The sequence below is a fragment of the Apodemus sylvaticus genome, chromosome 1 (genome assembly GCF_947179515.1).
Source record: "Apodemus sylvaticus chromosome 1, mApoSyl1.1, whole genome shotgun sequence".
NCBI lineage: Eukaryota > Metazoa > Chordata > Mammalia > Rodentia > Muridae > Apodemus > Apodemus sylvaticus.
Genome location: NC_067472.1, coordinates 24,775,630 through 24,794,983, shown reverse-complemented (window position 1 = coordinate 24,794,983; position 19,354 = coordinate 24,775,630). Strand labels below are relative to the sequence as shown.

The 19,354-nt window shown below is 41.9% G+C and overlaps 1 protein-coding gene across 9 annotated transcripts in view; it reads right to left on the bottom strand.

Annotated features, from left to right (window-relative positions):
* Cpeb3 (cytoplasmic polyadenylation element binding protein 3) overlaps window positions 1-19,354 on the bottom strand; it is a 185,448-nt gene that overhangs the window by 56,066 nt on the left and 110,028 nt on the right. For all 9 annotated transcript variants that reach the window (XM_052186656.1, XM_052186680.1, XM_052186657.1 and 6 more), the window contains exons 5-6: window positions 12,437-12,604; window positions 11,555-11,644 (exon numbers count right to left, since the gene is read on the bottom strand). In XM_052186656.1, coding sequence (XP_052042616.1) covers window positions 11,555-11,644; window positions 12,437-12,604 — 258 coding nt within the window. The remainder of the gene's footprint in view (window positions 1-11,554; window positions 11,645-12,436; window positions 12,605-19,354) is intronic.

Genomic DNA, 19,354 nt, shown 5'->3' with positions numbered 1-19,354 from the left:
TCCAGGACTGCAGCTGAAACAGCCGCTCAGAAGCATATTTTTGGTGCTCAGGAGATGACTCTGTACTAAAGAACACCGGCTGATATTTCCAGAGGACCTAGGTTTGATTCTAAACACCGAATGGCAGCTGTCATCTGTCTGGCCTTTTGGGGGACCAGGACATACATGATGCATGGACATACAAGCACAGAAACATATACAGGCAAAATAACCACACACATAAACAAAAAATATGTTTTTTAAAAAAGATGTTCATGCTTTTCTGAAAGTGGCAGGGAGTCTTTTCCTGAGTCACTCTGTCTTACACTGAGTGCCCATGTCTACTTCTGTGCACCTGGACCTGTGCCCCAGATTGACAAAGCTTGTACCCGCTGCCAGAGTAAGCTGTGGATTACAGCTTCCTCCACTGCTGGCATTTCAGAGTCTGGACAGTTTCCGAGGTACACAGCCATCTCCTCTCCACAGTCCAATATCTGAGGCTGGCTATTGCCCTTGTGTTTGCTCAGAAGCCTCTGCCAACCACAGTGTAGTACAGTTGCTCTCCATGGCTAGATTCTCTGTGTGGTCCCACAAGTTCCATTCCCTCCCAAGGGGTTAGATTATAGCAGTATCAGGAGCAGCTGCTTCATGCAGAAAGGATAGAAAGTCCAGGGTGGGGAGACATTTTTATAACTCCAGAGGCAGCAACTTTGGACAAGAGACATTCTCCAGGAGATACTGAGAGAGGTTATACTGAACCTCTGCCACTACATTTGCTAGGCCAAGTTATCTTCCTAGATGGAATATACTCACAGCTCTGTGCTCAAGGAAGTAAGACCAAGCTTTTCCTTTATTAAGCAGTCAAGAAATCCAGGGCTCTGCCTTGGGGATAACTTACATTATAGCCAAGTCTTAAAACACAAACTGGACTAATCAGATTTCCTCTCTGGAACTCAAGTAGAAACATGAGAATACTTGAGCTGACTCACAGCAAAGATAGCAATGGAGAATTAGCTCCCAGTGTGCACATCTGAGCTGCCCGCCACCCCTACTACAGCCTCCATGCCACCTGCCCATATCAAAGTTCCTCTTATACCCCTCTAGTCACTTACAGCCGTGCCCCTGAGCTGAGCTAGCACCTTCGTATCTGTGCTCTATCCAGGCAAAGAACTCAGCCATAAGGTATCTCATCCAGGTACATAAATGGTGAGGGAGCACCAAGGAGGCAGGATCCTATAGGTAAGCTATGGACAAATGACAACTCAGACCTACTACAAGCTTAAGACAGCTCTTTGGAAAGATTCCGGCTTATGTGAGAAGAACAGAGGACAAGGCAATGTAGCCTAAGTATGCCTTCCCTTCTAAGCAAAAATGAATCAAAAAATTCACTTCCTTTATTTGCCAGGCAAAATAACATCAACTACTGATTGATATTCTAGGTTTAAGTGAGTCTAATAAAAACTGCACACTAATGAAAAGACATTTCTCTTCTTTCTATTTCAGCTTTAAATGAAGGTTGGGTTAGACTAAGATGATCCTTAAGGAACTTTCCAGTTCTAAGATATGATGGGCTTCAACTCTCTGATCAAGTAATGAAACTGTTCGTCACTTGCAAAGCTGTAATTCATTCATTTAAAAAATATTCGAGGCAAGTGTGCCAGGGTTAGGAGGTACTCAGTACAGAGCAGTGAATGAAACAGGAAGAATCACCAGGCACTTACATTCTAGTTTGTAAAGCAGAGGAGAGTTGCTTAAAAAAAAGTAGACTGAGGTACAAAAGAACTATGAGGGGAAGTAGAGAGTAGGGGATTAGCTCCTTCAGATACAGAACTTAGAAAGGCTGTTGTTAAGGTGACATCTAAGCAGATACCTGAAGGAAGAAAGGGAGCGTCCTATTCAGAAACCTGGGCAAAGAGTTTCAGACAAAAAGAGGTACCACTGCTCTAAGAGGATTCTTCTGTCCTGTTCAAAAGGCAGTAGGGCTGGGCAGAGTGGTGTATATCTGTAATATAAGTACTCAAAGCCATCAGGACTTCAAGGTCAACCTAAGCTCCCTCATGAGACTCTGCTAAGATGGCCAGTGATGGCACAAAGCAGCCAAGATTCAGTCAATCGGGTTGGACTGAAAAAAAGACTGAATCATTTCAGGTACGTGATTCATACAAATGTGGCCCTGGCTTCCGCAGAGGCCCATTATGTGCAGAACAAAGAAGCAAAAGGTGAGTTCACAGCTGCGATGTGCCACTTATCTGACTTGGAACTAAAAAGAAAACTTGGTGCAGATGTCCAAATTAGCATAAACTTCACAAAGAGATTGCTTTGGAAAATCATGTGACATCAAATCTGGAGTCATTAAGATTTTCATCTCTAGTTAAGTAGTTCTAATTTAGCCTAAAGGAAACAACTTGAAAGAAAAGGACACAGACAAGAATACATGAACATAAGTATTATTACTAGCGAACTAAATTGCCAGCAAGCAAATAAATTAGGGTACGAATACATGAAGCAGCCAACAAGCATCAGTAGATGCTTGTGGGGAGATGAGATTGAAATGTGAACACAGAATGATCTCAGCTGTTATGCTCCCGGCCCTGTGCACAGACAGATAGGTGCACACAGCTAAAGCCTACAAGGAAACAAAGATGCTGATGATGAGTTCTGCGGAGGAGGCCCCGTCATTCTTGTTGCTCATAAAGTAACACTTGCTCAACGAAAGCCAGATGGTTTTGTTCTGGATCTACTGCTCTGTCCACTTATTGGTTAATTATAATACCAGGTATTTGACAAGAAGGCCATTGCCATCTCTATTTCATGGTCTTAGTAACTGTTGCTATAAACTTTACTTATCTGTTCTTCATCTTCCTCTCCCTTCTCAAAAAAGATGACTTGAGACACATGCACTTCCAACCCCTGTTTCTGCTCCCCACAGCCTGACTATAAACCAAATACCCATTAGGAATCTCTTCTCAGATCAGATATGAGGACAGACCAAACTCTAAATCAAATCTTCAACACACCAACCTGATTCTCCCTCTGATAACAATGCCAATCAGCATACCATTTAGTGGAAGGAATTTCAACACACCCTGCCATTGAACCTACTGCCATCATGACCATTACCACCAGCTCCATCACCAGAACCAGTGATCTCTTTCCTCCTTTTCTTGTAATATCTCACTGCTAGTATTCTAGGTCTTCATAACTTAGCCAAGAAAAACCACTCCTCTGCTCAAACACTCCTGCAGTGATACCTGGGTGCTATGCAAAATATTCTATCTGTAATTTCTTGTTTAAGCATAAGAAACTACTTGATGGCATATGTGTGGTTTGAATATGTTTGGCTCATGAGAAATGGCACTATTAGGAGGTGTGGCCTTCTGGGAGGAAGTGTCTGTATAGGTGGGCATTGAGGGCTCCTACTGCTCAAGCTCGGCCCAGTGTGGAAGAGACCCTCCTACAGGCAGTCTGTGGGAGAGTCTCTCCTATTGGAAGAAGTGTGTCACAGTGGGGGGTGGGCTTTGAGGTCCTGTGCTCAATCTCTGCCCAGTGTAGAGGAAAGAGTCCCCTCATGGCTGCCTACAGAAGATAATCCTCTCCTGGCTGCCTTCAGATCAAGATGTAGAACTCTCTGGTCCATGTCTGTCCACAAGGCCATGCTTCCTACTATGATGATAATGGACTGAACCTTAGTAACTGTAAGCCAGCCCCAATTTAAATGTCCTTTATAAGAGTTATCTTGGTTATATTGTCCCTTCACAACAATGAAACTTAATTGCATAATCATTATCCTCATTTTTTGATGAAATTTGGGAAGATTAATAATTTTCCGTGGAGGTTTAGAATAGGAATTCCCCGCAGAGGGTCTGTCTATAGTTCATATTTGTGAACACAAGTTACTCAGCTTATATGAGATCAAGGCTCTGACTTCACTTAGCCTTAAAGATTATATTGAACATGTGTATCTCTGGGACATCCTTATTTCTTTTTCTTTTTTCTTTTTAAGATTTACTTATTTTATGTATCTGAGTACACTGTAGCTGTCTTCAGACACACAAGAAGAGGGCATTGGATCCTATTATAGATGATTGAGAGCCACCAAGTGATTGCTGGGAATTGAACTGAGGATCTCTGGAAGAGCAGTCAGTGCTCTTAACCTCTGAGCCATCTGTCCAGTCCAACATTCTTATTTCTAAATGGCACTACTACAATGCATTTAAGAACTATGGACTCGCAGCTAGGTATCCTGGCATGAGCCTGTAATCAAGCTAATCACTCTTTAGCTTGTACCTAAAGAGTTCAAGGTCAACCTCAGGCCAGAATGGGCTACAGAGACCTGTCTCCAACATGCCCCTCCTCCAAATAGGAGGAGATGCTGGAGATGTAGCTCCTCTGGTAGCCTTTTCTAGCACGCATGAAGCCCTGGATTACATCACCAGCATGGCATCTGTAATTCCCAGCACCTGGGAGGCAGAGCAGGAGAACCAGAAGTTCAAGGTTGGCTACACAGCCTACTTTAAGTCTCATCTAGCATCATGAGATCCTGTCTGGTAAAGGGAAGAAGAAAAACCTTTGACTTAAAAGAGAAGGCTGTTTTAGCTCAAATCCCAGTCCTACCTATGGCCTTTGACAAATAATTCTTCTCTGAATTTATTTCTTCTATAATATTTGAATGAAAATGGTCCCTACAAGCTCATATATTTGAATTCTTGGTACCCATTTAATGGAACTGTTTAGAAAGGATTAAAAGGTCTGGCCCTGTTAAAGTAGGTGTGGCCTTGAGGTGTTCCACTGGGCATGGGCTGTGAGGTTTTGGAAGCCCACATCAGGCCTAGTCTCTCTCTGCCTGCTGTTTACAGACCAGATCTAAGCTCTCAGCTACTACTCTAGTGCCATGCCTGCCTTCCTGCCTCTGTGCTCCCTGCCATGATGATCATGAACTAACCCTCTGAAACTGTAAGCAAGCCCACAATTAAATGCTTTCTTCTATGAGTTGCCTTGGCCATGCTGTTTCCTCACAGCAATAGAACAGTAAATAAGATAGTTGTCTACCTTGAAAAATTGGAATGATTAAATGAGATTAAGGTAAAAAATAGTGACTTATTGCCTGGCTCTCCATAAACAGCAAACCTAAATGAAAATAAAAATGATCACACTGTGCCCTGGAATTTTCTGCCTTTTCCTTTTTTTTTTTTCTTTTACTGTCTTTTTTGTAGCATCTTTTTTTTTTAATCAGTCATTTTCTTTATTTGCATTTCAAATGCTGTCCCCTTTCCTGGTACCTCACCTCTCAGTTGGAAACCTCTATCCCATTTCCCTGCTTCTATGAGGGTGCTTCCCCCCCCCCCACCCATTCCAGCCTTCCTGCCCTGGCATTCCCCTACACTGGGACATCAAGCCTTCACAGGACCAAGGGCCTCTCCTCCCATCAATGCCTGACAAGGCCATCATCTGCTACATATGCGGCTAGAGCCATGGGTCCCTCCATGTGTACTCTTTGGTTAGTGGTTTAGTCTCTGGGAGCTCTGAGGGGGTCTGGTTGGTTGATATTGTTGTTCTTCCTATGAGGTTGCAAAACTCTTCAGATCCTTCAGTCCTTTCTCTAACTCCTCCATTGGGGACCCCTGTACTCAGTCCCATGGCTATGAGAATCTGCCTCTGTATTTGTCAGGCTCTGGAAGAACCTTTCAGGAGACAGCTATATCAGGCTCCTGTCAGCAAGCACTTCTTGGCATCCACAATAGTGTCTGGGTTTGGTGACTGTATATGGGATGGATCCCCAGGTGGGACAGTCTCTAGATGGTCTTTCCTTTAATCTCTACTTCAAACTTTGTCTCTATTTCCTCCCATGAGTATTTTGGTCCCCCTTCTAAGAAGGACCTAAGCATCCTCACTTTGGTTTTCCTCCTTCTTGAGCTTCATGTGGTCTGTGAATTGTATCTTGGGTATTTTGAGCTTTTAGGTGAAATATCACTTATCAGGATACCATGTGTGTCCTTTTATGACTGGGATACCTCACTCAGGGTGATATTCTCAAGTTCCATTCATTTGTCTAGGAATTTCATGAATTCATTGTTTTTAATAGCTGAGTAATACTCCATTGTGTAAAAGTACCACATTTTCTGTATCCATCCCTCTGTTGAGGAACATCTGGGTTCTTTCCAGCTTCTAGCTGTTATAAATAAGGCTGTGATGAACATAGTGGAGCATGTGTCCTTGTTATATGTTGGAACATCTTCTGGGTATATGCCCAGGAATTGTATAGCTGGGTCCTCAGGTAGTACTATGTCCAATTTTCTGAGGAACTGACAGACTGATTTCCAGAGTGGTTGTACCAGCTTGCAATCCCACCAACAATGGAGGAGTGTTCCTCTTTCTCCACATCCTCTCCAGCATCTGCTGTCCTCTGAGTTTTTGATCTTAGCCATTCTGAGTGATGTAAGGAGGAATCTCAGAGTTGTTTTAATTTGCATTTCCCTGATGACTAAGGATGTTGAATATTTCTTTAGGTGCTTCTCATCCATTCAATATTCCTTAGTTGAGAATTCTTTGTTTATCTCTGTACCCCATTTTTAATAGGGTTATTTGGTTCTCTGGAGTGCTACTTCTTGAGTTCTTTGTATATATTAGATATTAGCCCTCTATCAAATGTAGGATTGGTAAAGATCTTTTCCCAATCTGTTGGCTGCCATTTTGTCCTATTGACCGTCTCCTTTGCCTTACAGAAGCTTTATAATTTTATGAGGTCCCATTTGTCAATTCTTGATCTTAGAGCATAAGCCACTGGTGTTCTGTTCAGGAACTTTTCCCCTGTGCCCATGTGTTTGAGGTTTTCCCCAGCTTTCTCTTCTATTAGAATCAGTGTGTCTGGTTTTATGCATAGGTCCTTTATCCCCTTGGACTTGAGATAAGAATGGATCAATTTGCATTCTTCTACACGTTGACCGCCAGTTGAGCCAGCACCATTTGTTGAAAATGCTGTCTTTTTTCCACTGGATGGTTTTAGCTCCTTTGTCAAAGATCAAGTAAACATAGGTATGTAGGTTCATTTCTGGGTCTTCAATTCTACTCCACTGATCTACCTGCCTGTCTCTGTACCAATACCATAAAGTTTTTTTTTAATCTGTAATATAGCTTGAGGTCAGGGATAATGATTCCCCCAGAAGTTCTTTTATTGTTGAGAATAGTTTTCGTTTTCCTGATTTTTTTGTTGTTGTTGTTATTCCAATGAATTTGCAAATTGCTCTATGAAGAACTGAGTTGGAATTTTGATGGGGATTGCATTGAATCTGGAGACTGCTTTCTACAAGATGGTCATTTTTACTATATTAATCTTGCTAATCTATGAGCACGAGAGATCTTTCCATTTTCTGAGGTCTTCCTTAATTTCTTTATTCAGAGCCTTGAAGTTCTTGTCTTACAGATCCTTCACTTGCTTGGTCAGAGTGTATCTCCTGAGGTCAGGATTTACACATCCTACAGCGATCTCTTCTGAGTGCCTAGAATAGTTTTGCTCCCTTCATATGGATTACAGATTGACTAGTCATAGTTTAAAAGAAATACCATCATTATAATCCCATGTTACAAACATAGAATTTACTCCTTTGACTATTCATTCACTGTGAAATAGGGACTATTTTATTCTTTGTTGGTGATACAACTAAGGCACAGAAAGGTTAACCAACCCAGAGCCAAACAACACATGAAAGCCCCATAAATCTAGCACCAGGATCCATACCTTACCATTCAAAGTTTTACATTTATACCTTTGAGCACCTTTGAGAAAGTGCACCATTTAAAACCAAGAATGCTGTCTTGTCTACATCTCCCACAAGACCAAACACAGAGTCCTTCAGAGACTCCTGGATACAAACTTCTAAACCCTGTATTCTGTCTGTACCAGGGCCCTGTTGCTTACCACTCTCTGTGTTCACTGCCTCCCTTTTCCCCCCCCCCCCGCCCCCACCCTTTCTTTTGTAACTCCATGTTACTGTGGTACAGGCCTCCCAAGTTGGGCAAGGACCATGCTTCTCAGTTTCATCATCAGCCCTTTTCGTCTATTTTATTTTGAGACAGAATCAAACTTGAATTTACACTCCTCTTCCCAGAGGCTCCTCAGTAGCTATGATTACAGGCCTGTGTCACCAGGCTGGCTTACCAGGGAGCGCCAGGCCAGTCAAGGCTGCATAGAGTCCATTTCAAAACACCAAAACCAACCAAACAAAATCACATAAAGAAAAGTATTGGTGGGGCGCCTAGAGAGATGGCTCAGTGGTTAGAGTACTGACTGCTCTTCCAGAGGTCTTGAGTTCAAATCCCAGCAACCACATGGTGGCTCACAACCATCTGTAATAGGATCCAATGCCCTCTTCTGGTGTTTCTGAAGACAACCACAGTGTAGTAACATGAAATAAATAAATAAATCTTTTAAAAAAATTGGTATTAGTTTCAGTGTGTCAGGTTTTATGTGGAGGTCCTTGATCCACTTGGAGTTGAGCTTAGTACAAGGAGATAAGAATGGATCAATTCGCATTCTTCTGCATGCTGACCTCCAGTTGAACCAGCACCATTTGTTGAAAAGGCTATCTTTTCTCCACTGGATGTTTTCAGCTCCTTTGTTGAAGATCAAGTGACCATAGGTGTGTGGGTTCATTTCTGGGTCTTCAATCCTATTCCATTGATCCACTTGCCTGACATTGTACCAATACCATGCAGTTTTTATCACTATTGCTCTGAGGTAATGTTTGAGGTCTGGGATACTGATTGCCTCAAATTCTTTTACTGTTGAGAATAGTTTTAGCTATCCTGGGTTTTTGTTATTCCAGATGAATTTGAGAATTGCTCTTTCTAACTCTATGAAGAACTGAGTTGGGATTTTGATGGGGATTGCATTGAATCTGTAGATTGCTTTTGGCAAGATGGCCATTTTAACTATATTAATCCTGCCAATCCTCGAGTATGGAAGATTTTTCCACTTTCTGAGGTCTTCTTCGATTTCCTTCTTCAGAGATCTGAAGTTTTTGTCATATAGGTCTTTCACTTGTTTGGTTAGAGTCACCCCAAGATACTTTATGCTGTTTGTGGCTATTGTGAAGGGTGACATTTCCCTAATTTCTTTCTCAGTCTCAAAAGATCAATCATGGTATGCACTCACTGATAAGTGGATATTAGCCTAGAAATGTGGAATACCCAAGACATAATCCACATATTAACTGATGTCCAAGAGCAACGGAGGAGTGGCCCCTGGTTCCGGAAGGACTCAGTGCAGCAGTATAGGGGAATACCAGAACAGGAAAGTGGGAAGGGTTGGATGGAGGAATAGGGGGAGGGAAGAGGGCTTATGGGACTTTCGAGGAGTGGGGAGCCAGAAAAGGGGAAATCATTTGAAATGTAAATAAAAAATATATCGAATAAATAAAAAAAAGAAAAAAATTGGTAATTTTACTGGCACTGCAAAAACCATATGGGTTTCTGATAGAGTGCTTGCCAGAATCCATGGAACTCTGGGCTTGACCTCAGAAGACTAAAACCTGTAGTTGAAGCTCATCTTCAGCTATAGAGTAAGTTCAAGTCCAACCTAGGCTACTTTCAAGCTGTCTAAAAGACAAAGTCATTCATATAAAAAGTTTTTACAAAAAGCCCAAATACCTAAAAGGTAGCAGGAATTATTTTGTCTAACAAAAGAAATCAATGTGACAGTAAAGAAGATTAAAAATAATTTCAAAAGTGTTGTTTTTAACCATAAAATTGGCAAAAATTGAAAAGGAATAATTTCTCTAGATTCTCAACAAGACTGAGTTTTATAAACCAAGTACTAAGATCGAGAACAGGACTTTACCCTAGGGGGTAAAGACAGAACTGTAGTCAGTGCCATTGCCCAGTGTACAGAGAAGGCCCTGCTTACATCCTCAGCACCTCTCCCCTTGCAAAGAAAATTCAGAAAGAAAAACAAAGATAAAAATACTAACAAGCATAATTTATGAGAGAAAACAACTCTAACATCAATAAACTTGAATAAAAAAACTATGTTCATTAATGGTAATGTAGGTTAGCCTCAGAAAGATGCTAACACTGTTAGGTGGAATATATAACAAAACAGCATACATTGTATGTAATGCACTTATGTAAAAAACTTAAAATTTCACATAATCTACATACTAATAGGTAGGACATTTAGCTAAATGAGTATGTCTCACAGATATACACTTGGAATGATTATTTGAATGTGGCCATATATATAATTAATTTCTTTTTTATTTCTCCAATGATCATTTGACAACTTTATGCAAGAATGGTTTTCATAATCTTCTCAGTATGATTGCTTTGTAATACTCTTAGACACACCTTTCATGTGTGACATGAAAAGTTTTTGACATATTCCACAATGTGATAAACACATTTATTCTTGATAAAATGCTGGATCACAGTATGTCCCACCACATCTTTACACATACAACTTTACATAGTGTAGTTTATGTATCACAAGGTAGAGAACACACTTCTCCACTGAAAATCATATAATGATTTTTATCTCTTCTGATGAAATAAGCTTAATTTGAAAATATAAAATATTCTGAGCCAGATACTGTCGTGTGCCTATAACTCTAGCATCTGAAAGGCTGAGGCAAAAATACACTGAGTATATACTGCCAGCCTGGAATATAAATCGAAGTAGGCATGTCTTTAAAAAAAAAAAACCTAACAGAAGATATTAAAGACAACAAGTAACCCATTAGTGGCTAACTTCTTTTTGTGCTTTATAGAGCAATGGAGGAGATGGCTAAGTGAGCAAAAACCCTAATGAATTGGGCATAGCAGGAAGCCAGTGGCTTCCAGAGCTTAAGCTCAAGTTTGACCCCTGCACAGGACATATGAGAAAGACAAGGATGCTGACTTCCTCCTTGTGTGATGAGGAATTACACACATAATGTATCACAAGTCATTTTTCAGGGACGTCATCAACAAAGTAAATGGCACCTCTGAAACACGGGCTGCAGACCATAACAGAGGCAAGAGAGACCCACTCTCTTTCATCCGAAGTACACTCTGCAGCAGCAAGTCTCTGAGCACAAGGCAATCTATTTGTCAGAGCTCGTGGGAGACCCTCCCATGAGTTCAGAGAAGCAGGATGTTGTGAAGGCTCTTTCGCCAGTTAGTTCTCCACCTCCCAACAGGCCAGGCCATGCAGCACTCAGCTGCGGAGAATGGGCATACTGCACAAATCATTCCCAAGCCCAGGATGTGAGATCTACTTAAAAATCAAAAACCACACAGATGTAGGAAGACACATAAAATTAACTTTCACATGTTACCAATTTGCTGGCATCCCTCAAAACCCTAGGAAACTATAAACTTAGCAAAAGCTCCTCTGTAACAGATTCAAAAACAATCTCACTGTTAATAAAATCAGGGTCATTGAACACAGTAGACTCCCGGGGAAGTGTCTCCAAGAGAAACTCATACACGATGATGATCATTGCTATTTTACTTAGGGAAACAGGGCCAATGGCTATTTCAAGAGTTGGAAGACTGTCTTCTTAGGCGTCTGACAGACAGAGGGACATGCTGGGTGCATTACCTTTCGGGGGGAAGTATGACTTGCTCTCAGCTTTATGAGGCCAGTCCACGACAAGAGGTCCAAACCTGCGAAAGCTGGCAGTGATCTCATCTACAAAACAAAGAAGGAATTTAGTAAAAGGAGGAAAACCTGCAATCATGAGGAATATCTTTTCATTAAAAAGTGTTTAAGGGATACCCCACCCCACTTTTCGCACTTATTTTCTTTTAAGAGCTTTTCTAAAGTATTTCTCAGAAGTAAAATCTGTAGAGTAAAATACCATTGCTAGGGAGTATATTTGGTTATTAGCGTCTAATCATGAAAAGTATGTTTCTAACTCTAATTCCTTTCCTTTTACTGCCAATAAATGTAATGAGAATCTTGGAAGAAAAATCTAGTTCTAGCTAAAGTGATCTTTATGTTAAGTAAAACAGATTTCCAAAACTGAGATTGTTTCTGTATTTTTAGAAAAAAAAAAGGTAAAGACGTAGATGATGTTTCAGATATAATTCCACGGACAGAGGAGATGGCTCAGTGCCTAGAAGGCCTTGCCACGAAGCCTAACAACCTGAGTCCAGTCTCTGGAACTCACGTGGGAGCAAGAAACTCCTACAAATTGTCCTCTGCCATCCCTGTGCTGTGGCATATGCATACCACCCCAAATTAGTAAATGTAAACTACTAGAGGAAAATGAAGTTCTGGCCACCTACAACTTTAATGTAGTGAGTCTCACACCCAAAGTCTATGAGAACTACAATAGTTTAAGTTAGCTTTGTCACAGTTTAATTTCCTTACACATTAAGCATGTGTTTACTGATGCTAGCTTGGAGAAGTGTCAAGGTATGGTGACACGATGCATGAAAGTCCAGCTCTTGTAAAGTTCTTAATGAATTCATGTGGTACCTTCATCGATGTCAGGAGGAAGGCCTCCAACAAACACCTTTCTAGAGTAGCGTTCCACTCGTTCCCCATTTTGACATCGAGTGGGAGAACTTAAGCCAGATGATAAGGCTTGATCACCATGGCTGTCATCCAAGAAGGCGTCTTCAAAGGGAAAGAGAGAAGACCGACCTGAAACAAAGTAGCAGTTTCTATAATCAGAATGGCTTTCCTAGAGAACAATGCTGTATCAGAAGTCCATTGTGACAGCTGAAGCATACAGAACACAATGTATCCTGAGGCATGGCTTTTCCAATTGAAAACTGAAGATCACCAAGTACAGCCATCATGTTTACATACAACACTGAAATGACTGGAATAATGTCTAAGAACAAAACATCAAAACTGTGTCTGTTTTCCTTGGTAAAAAAGATCAATGCATTATACTTGTAGTCCCCATTGTGGCTAGTAAGTACATGCCCTTAACAAAGAGGCACTCTCAGGCCCAGCTTTAGAGCTGCTGGCAGGTGATGGCCCCCTGGGGAGGGTGTGTCCATTGGTAGGTGAAGGGACCCCACACCCAGAGAATGTGGTCAGCGCTAGTTGGATTCTGACTTAGTGAGGGGAAAAAAGACCATACAAAGTTGGGAGGTACATGTGTTGGAGATCCGGAGAAGGGATAGGATTAAAAATTATGCTAGTAAAAGAATGTAACCAGTTGGGGGTGATGGATGGTGCGTGTCTTTACTCCCAGCACCTGGGAGGCAGAGGCAGATGGATCTCTGTGAGTCTGAGCTATACAGAGAAACCCCGTCTCATAAAACAAAACAAACAAAAAAAAGGAACTTTTTCCTTTCTTTATTCAGTTTTGAAAGTACATAGGACAAACAAATAAATATTGTTCCACAATCTTTATCTGTTCTCGATGGTGGTGACCTCAGGGTTTTAGTTGTAAAGGCTGGCCCTGATGGCATAAGGTAATTATGCCTCTTCTAATAGCAGAGCCAATGATAGTTGTCCTGGCATCAAAGAGACTCCAATTTGAAAATAAGCACATGTAACAATCTTGGACAGAATGTATAAATGAAAACACTAAATCAAGATGTAGTAGTATAGTGTGGGCCTGGCTATGACATTAGCACTATTACTCTACACTATGTTTTAAATCTTTCTCTCACACACACAAAATACAGATGATGGTGGCTCGGGATTTAATACCAGCACTTCGGAAGTCAGAAGCAAGAGGATCTCTGTGACTTCAAGGCCTGGTCTACACAGTGAGTTCCTCTTGAGCCAGGGCTATAGTGATACCATCTCTCAGAAAAATAAACAAACAAAAAGCAGCAACAACAAAATCCATATAGAATTATTTTTTGGTTTTTTGAGACAAGGCTTTCTGGGTAGCCCTGGCTATTGTGGAACTCAACATGTAGACCAGGATGGCTTCAAATTCACTGAGATCTGACTGTTTCTGCCTCCCACTTGCTAGGATTAAAGGTGTACGCCACCGTGACTAGAAATTATTTACAATTTGGCATTCCAAAATAAGGCCCAAATTAAAAAATAACTTTCCTTGTTTTGAGTCTGTGAGTTCCTGGTAAAACTTGCCACCAGTTTCTCCTGTCTGAGGGAAGGTGGGAAGGAGAAATGGGGAAGAGAGAATAGATAGGAAAAGGAGGAGGGAAGAGGAGAGGAAAGACAGCAGAAGAAGGGAGAGATGGGGAGGAGAACACGGAGAGGAGGAGGTGGAGGTGGAGGTGGAGCAGCAGCAGGAAAAACAAAGGAGGACAGCAGAGAAGCCCACTCCGGATAAAGGGAACAGCACACAAAGGCCTCCTGTCTATTCAATCCGCTTACTTCCCTGAAACCGGGGTTTTGAACCAGTACAGCCATCATTCAAGAACAATACAAACAGCCTTAGAAAAATGGTAAACATTTCTTTTGCCAAAAAGTAAAAACGCTGCTAATATAACCATATTATATTACAAGCAACGTAGTAGTATATAAGCCAGGTTCTCTTTTGAAGCTTGGAGTCAGTGAAGGCCAAGGGTCGGGATAATGAGACACTGAGGAGTTCTTGTTCATTCTTTCCAGCATGGCTACAGAGACAAAGAGTTTGTCTCTTTGTGCCGCCTATCTTTACAACTGGGTAGGAATGAACAATGGTAAATTCTCATCCCTTGATGACTGTTTTGATCACAGGGAGTAAAAGAAACAGATCTGCAACAACTGCAGGCAAAATGAGCTTCCTGCAGACATTTTCTGACGCAGCCAGTTACATCTGCCATGCAGTCCACACTGAGGATCAAATCAGCAGTTTCCACAGAATGTCTATTCCTACCTCTTAATTCCAATTCAAGAAACATGAGATGTGCAAAAGACAAAGGCTGGTGGAGAAGAGGCAGAAATGAAAAGAAACGAATCAAATGTGTGTCAGGCTCTACCTCATGAGAAGGCAAAACACTGCTCTGCAATAAACATAACCTTACTCCCAGCACCATCCAGAAAGAAGGGAACAGACAACACTCAGTGGGAAACACTGAGGGAATAGTTATCCCTTTTCCAAGATCCTCTAAGTGCTTCCTGACAAAGGAATCCATTTAATGAGGGGACAGGCAAGTAAGTCCATGGTAACTATGAAACAGCAGGTAACGAGAGGCCAAGCAACACGGCGTCCCTCCTGAGGTTTGCAGGAGGACAATTCTCAGCAAAATTTTGTGGTGTGGATATTTGAGTAAAATAACTAAAAACCATCACATAAGCTCCTGATCTTCCACTTTAATCTGCCTCTCTCCAGCGGTCCTTAAATGTCAATATAAAGACCACCTGGGTGGCTGATCAGGGGTCTACCATACAACTATGGGAGCCAAGGTCAGAGCCCAGCACCCACACAGCACCTGGCGGACGTGGTGGCCACCTGTAATCTTAACCCTTAGGGGGCAGAGACAAGGGATCACTGGAGCAAGCTGGCCAGCTAGACTAGCACAATCAGGAAGCTCTGGGCTCAAATGGGAGATCCTGCCTAAATATGGACAGTTCAAGGTGGAGATAGTCAAGGGAGACAGGCAGCATCGTCCTCTGACTTCCATGAACACATACATCCACACACATGTGAGCTCACACACTGCACATTACTCACACAGCAAAAACCAAAGGCCTTTTATATATACCCGATTCAAGCCAGAAATTTAGTATATAGCCTTTATATTCATTCTCTCCCCACTTCAACCCATCTCCCTCACTATCTATCTATCTATCTACAACCTGTCTCCCTCCCTATCTATCTATCTAAATCAATTTCTCACTAAATTCTACCAATTCAACCTTCAAAGCACACTTTTACTGTAAGTCCTGTCATCTCCAGTCCTAATGCCCTAATCCAAACCACTATCACATTCCTTGGCTCAGTCTGAGTAGCTACATAAACACCTTTTCTCACTGATTTCTACCTAGAATCCAACAATGCTTTCAAGAGAGAGAGAGAGAAAGAGAGAGAGAGAGAGAGAGAGAGAGAGAGAGAGAGAGAGAGAGAGGGAGAGAGATAGAAGGAGGGAGAGAGAGAAAGAGAGAGAGAGGGAAGAAGAGAAGCTGAAGTGGCGCCGTCCCAACATTAATCTGAACATGTAACCACACCCTATACTCTGACTTCAAAAGCTTCCAACAACCTTCCACTGCCTCCTGGATCACATACAAAAGCATCGCTATGAACTACCAAGTCCCTGCTCACTTCTTCCCTAAAGCAGCTGCTGCTCCTGCTCAGTAAAGTCTCTAATCAGAGTCCTGTGGGTTTCCTGATTGCTTCTGCCACAGGTGCCAGAACACAGTGCTCCTGCTAACCTGTAAGCAGTCTTTTCTCATCATCACTAAATCTGTTATTTGTATGAGTGTTCTGCCTGCATGTATGTGTGTATATCATACTTAGCCCTGACACCCACGGGGGCTAGGGGCTAGAATATTGCATCTGGAAAAAAATATATATATATTTGTGAGCTACCACGTGGATGCTGAGAATCAAACCCAGATCCTCTGGAAGAACAGCCAGTGCCTTTAATTGCTGAACCATCTCTCCTACCCCACAGTTAATCCTTATTCTTAAGGTCAGCTGCAAAGTCATTTTCTTGTATGGAACTGTACTGAACCTTTAGATCAGGCCCCTCCTCCATGTATAACATCCTGTGCTTCTCCCTCCAACACTTTCCCTGGTTAACACCATAGCTTTTCTTGGGTTTTATTGAGTCTTATGCTTCCCCACCCTGTTATATTATAATTTCCATTAGGATAGAGACCAAATTAATCTTCTACCTTAGAGTATATTAGAGGGACCTAAAACATGTTAAATATGTTTTAGGGAACAGCTAAGGAAACAAAACTGTGTGCAAAACTGACCATGTGGTTCACTCCAGTAATCCCAGTACTTGGGAGAATGAGGAGAAGGATCATGAGTTCAAGGCTAGCCTGGACTATAGCATAGGAATCTATCTCAAAAACAAACAAAAGAAAACAGTATTACAAAAACATACATAACTCTGAGCATATTCACTGAGTACAACACAGGAGTCTGAGAACATGAGACATGTAGCCATTCCCTAGGAAGGCGGGCCTTAACTATTACTGCTTTCACATGCACAGGCATTATGTTCCACACTTTTTCCCCTTTACAATGTAATACTTCAATCTAATACTCTAATACTGGTCTTTTTTTTTTGTTTTTAATTTAAAGATAGGGTCTCATACACTCCAGGCTGGCCTCAAACTCTTATGTTACCGAGGATTATCTTAAACTTTTTTTAAAAAAAGATTTATTTATTTTTTTGTATGTTAGACCTACCAGAAGAGGAGACCAGATCCCATTACAGATGGTTGTGAGCCACCATGTGGTTGCTGGAAATTGAACTCAGGACCTCTGGAAGAGCAGTCAGTTTCTCTTAACCTCTGAGCCATCTCTCTAGCCCTGATCTTAAACTTTAAAAGTTTATTTTTAATATGTGTGGATGTTTAGCCTGCATGTATGTCTGTATTCCAGGTGACTACCTGATACCCTGAGGCCAGAAAGGGTCAAATTCCCCTGGAACTAGAGTTATAGATGGTTGTATCTTTGGATAATGAGAACCTAGCCTAAGTTCTCTGGACCAGTGAGCCATCTCTCTAGCTTTGACCTTGAACTTCTGCTCCTGTCTCTGCCTCTCAGTGCTAGAATGCACCACCACACTTGCTTTTCTGTAGTCTTAGAGATTGCACCCAAATCTTTGTGTATGTTAGGCAAACACCGCCATCTGAGCTACATCTTCATAAGACATTTTACACACAGGGTTTTTAACACGCATGCCCTAGAAACTATTACTCTTGCATCAACTCCATTTTTAAATTTTGTCTTGCCAGAATCACTTCTCTAAGCCACCGCTGACTATTTTATGTCCCAAATCCTACAAAAGCGTCTATCATCTCTACTGGCAATTTGAACTCAGGGAGTAGGGGGATGCAATGAGATTATGAATAAGCCAGTGACTATCCAGATGGGCGATGAAGAAGTCTTCAACCAGAGCAATGAAAACATCACAGATACTCGAGACATTCTTGAACAATCAAAACCTGCTTCTCAAGCTGGGTGGTGGTGGCACACGCCCGTAATCCCAGCACTTTGGGAGGCAGAGGCAGGCAATTTCTGAGTTCAAGGCCAGCCTGGTCTACAGATTGAGTTCCAGGACAGCCAGGGCTATACAGAGAAACCCTGTCTCAAAAAATCCAAATCCAAAAAAACAAACAACAAACAAACAAACAAACAAAAAAACCTGTTTCTCATGATCAACATAACCACAGCTTCCCCAGCAGAAAATAAAAGGAAGAGTTGTAAAACTCTGGAGAGTTTTCAAAATCAGTCATGGGGAGTTAAGACACTTCCTTAGGCTTTAAAACAATTCCCCTGTCTTAGTAGTAGTATCTTAGAGTGCTATAGGCCTTAGCAATGAAGGCAGCCTTGGGAACAAAACTGCAAATGGTGAACACATAGATGATGTCTCTCTAACTGCAGGTAGGAACTAAGAATATGGGTTCCAGAACCCAATCCTCAAATCCACTAATCTGAGGTCAGGCTTCAAACTGGGCACCCTGATCCCAGTGATTCATCGACTAAAGTTTAGGAACCACAGAGACGCTATCTGTCTGCAGCAGGTGGCCACTGAAAGGTCTGTATGAAGTGTATGAACCTTAGAAACATCCGAAGTAAGGAAAGTATAGCCTCACGATTGGAATATGAGATCTCTAGTCAGCTTTACTGTGACTGGACTGCCTGATGCCCAATAGGTGAGAGAACTGCTACAGGAAGCACTCGAAAGACACTGCTGGGGATGAAGGAGGGTTGAAAGTATGGTTCAGAGGCAGAGTACTTGCTTAGTTTATATAAGGTCCCCAGGTTCAAGACCCAGCAGAAAAAAAAGATTGTCAGCCTAGTTTACATAGAGAGCTCCAGGACAGCCAGGACTACATTGTGTCTCAGAAGAAGAGGAAGAGGAAGAAGAGAAGGAAGAGGAGAAGGAGGAAGAAGAGGAGGAAGAAGAAGAAAAGACAAGACGGAAAGAAGGAGTGCTTCTATGGGCTAGAGTGGTCCCACGCTCTGACAGTCATCTATTTCCACTCTGCTCTAGTCATAAATTCCTGAAGGACTGTTTACTTATTTACTTTATAATGTGTATGTCTAGGTGTCTCTCTCTGTTCGCCATGTCTGTGTCGATAGATGCCTATGGCTGCCAGAAGAGGATGCTAGATCCCCTGGAGCTGGAGTCACATGGCTGGTTGTAGGTGTTGAGAACAGACCTCTGGCCTTTGGATCTGAATGTTTTGTTATTGTGAGGGGTGATTCTGGAACAAGGTAGTGATGCTTTCATTGCTGCAGACTCTCACCAGGGTAAGTTAGTGCAGTGGTATTCTGAGCAGTCCACTGAACCC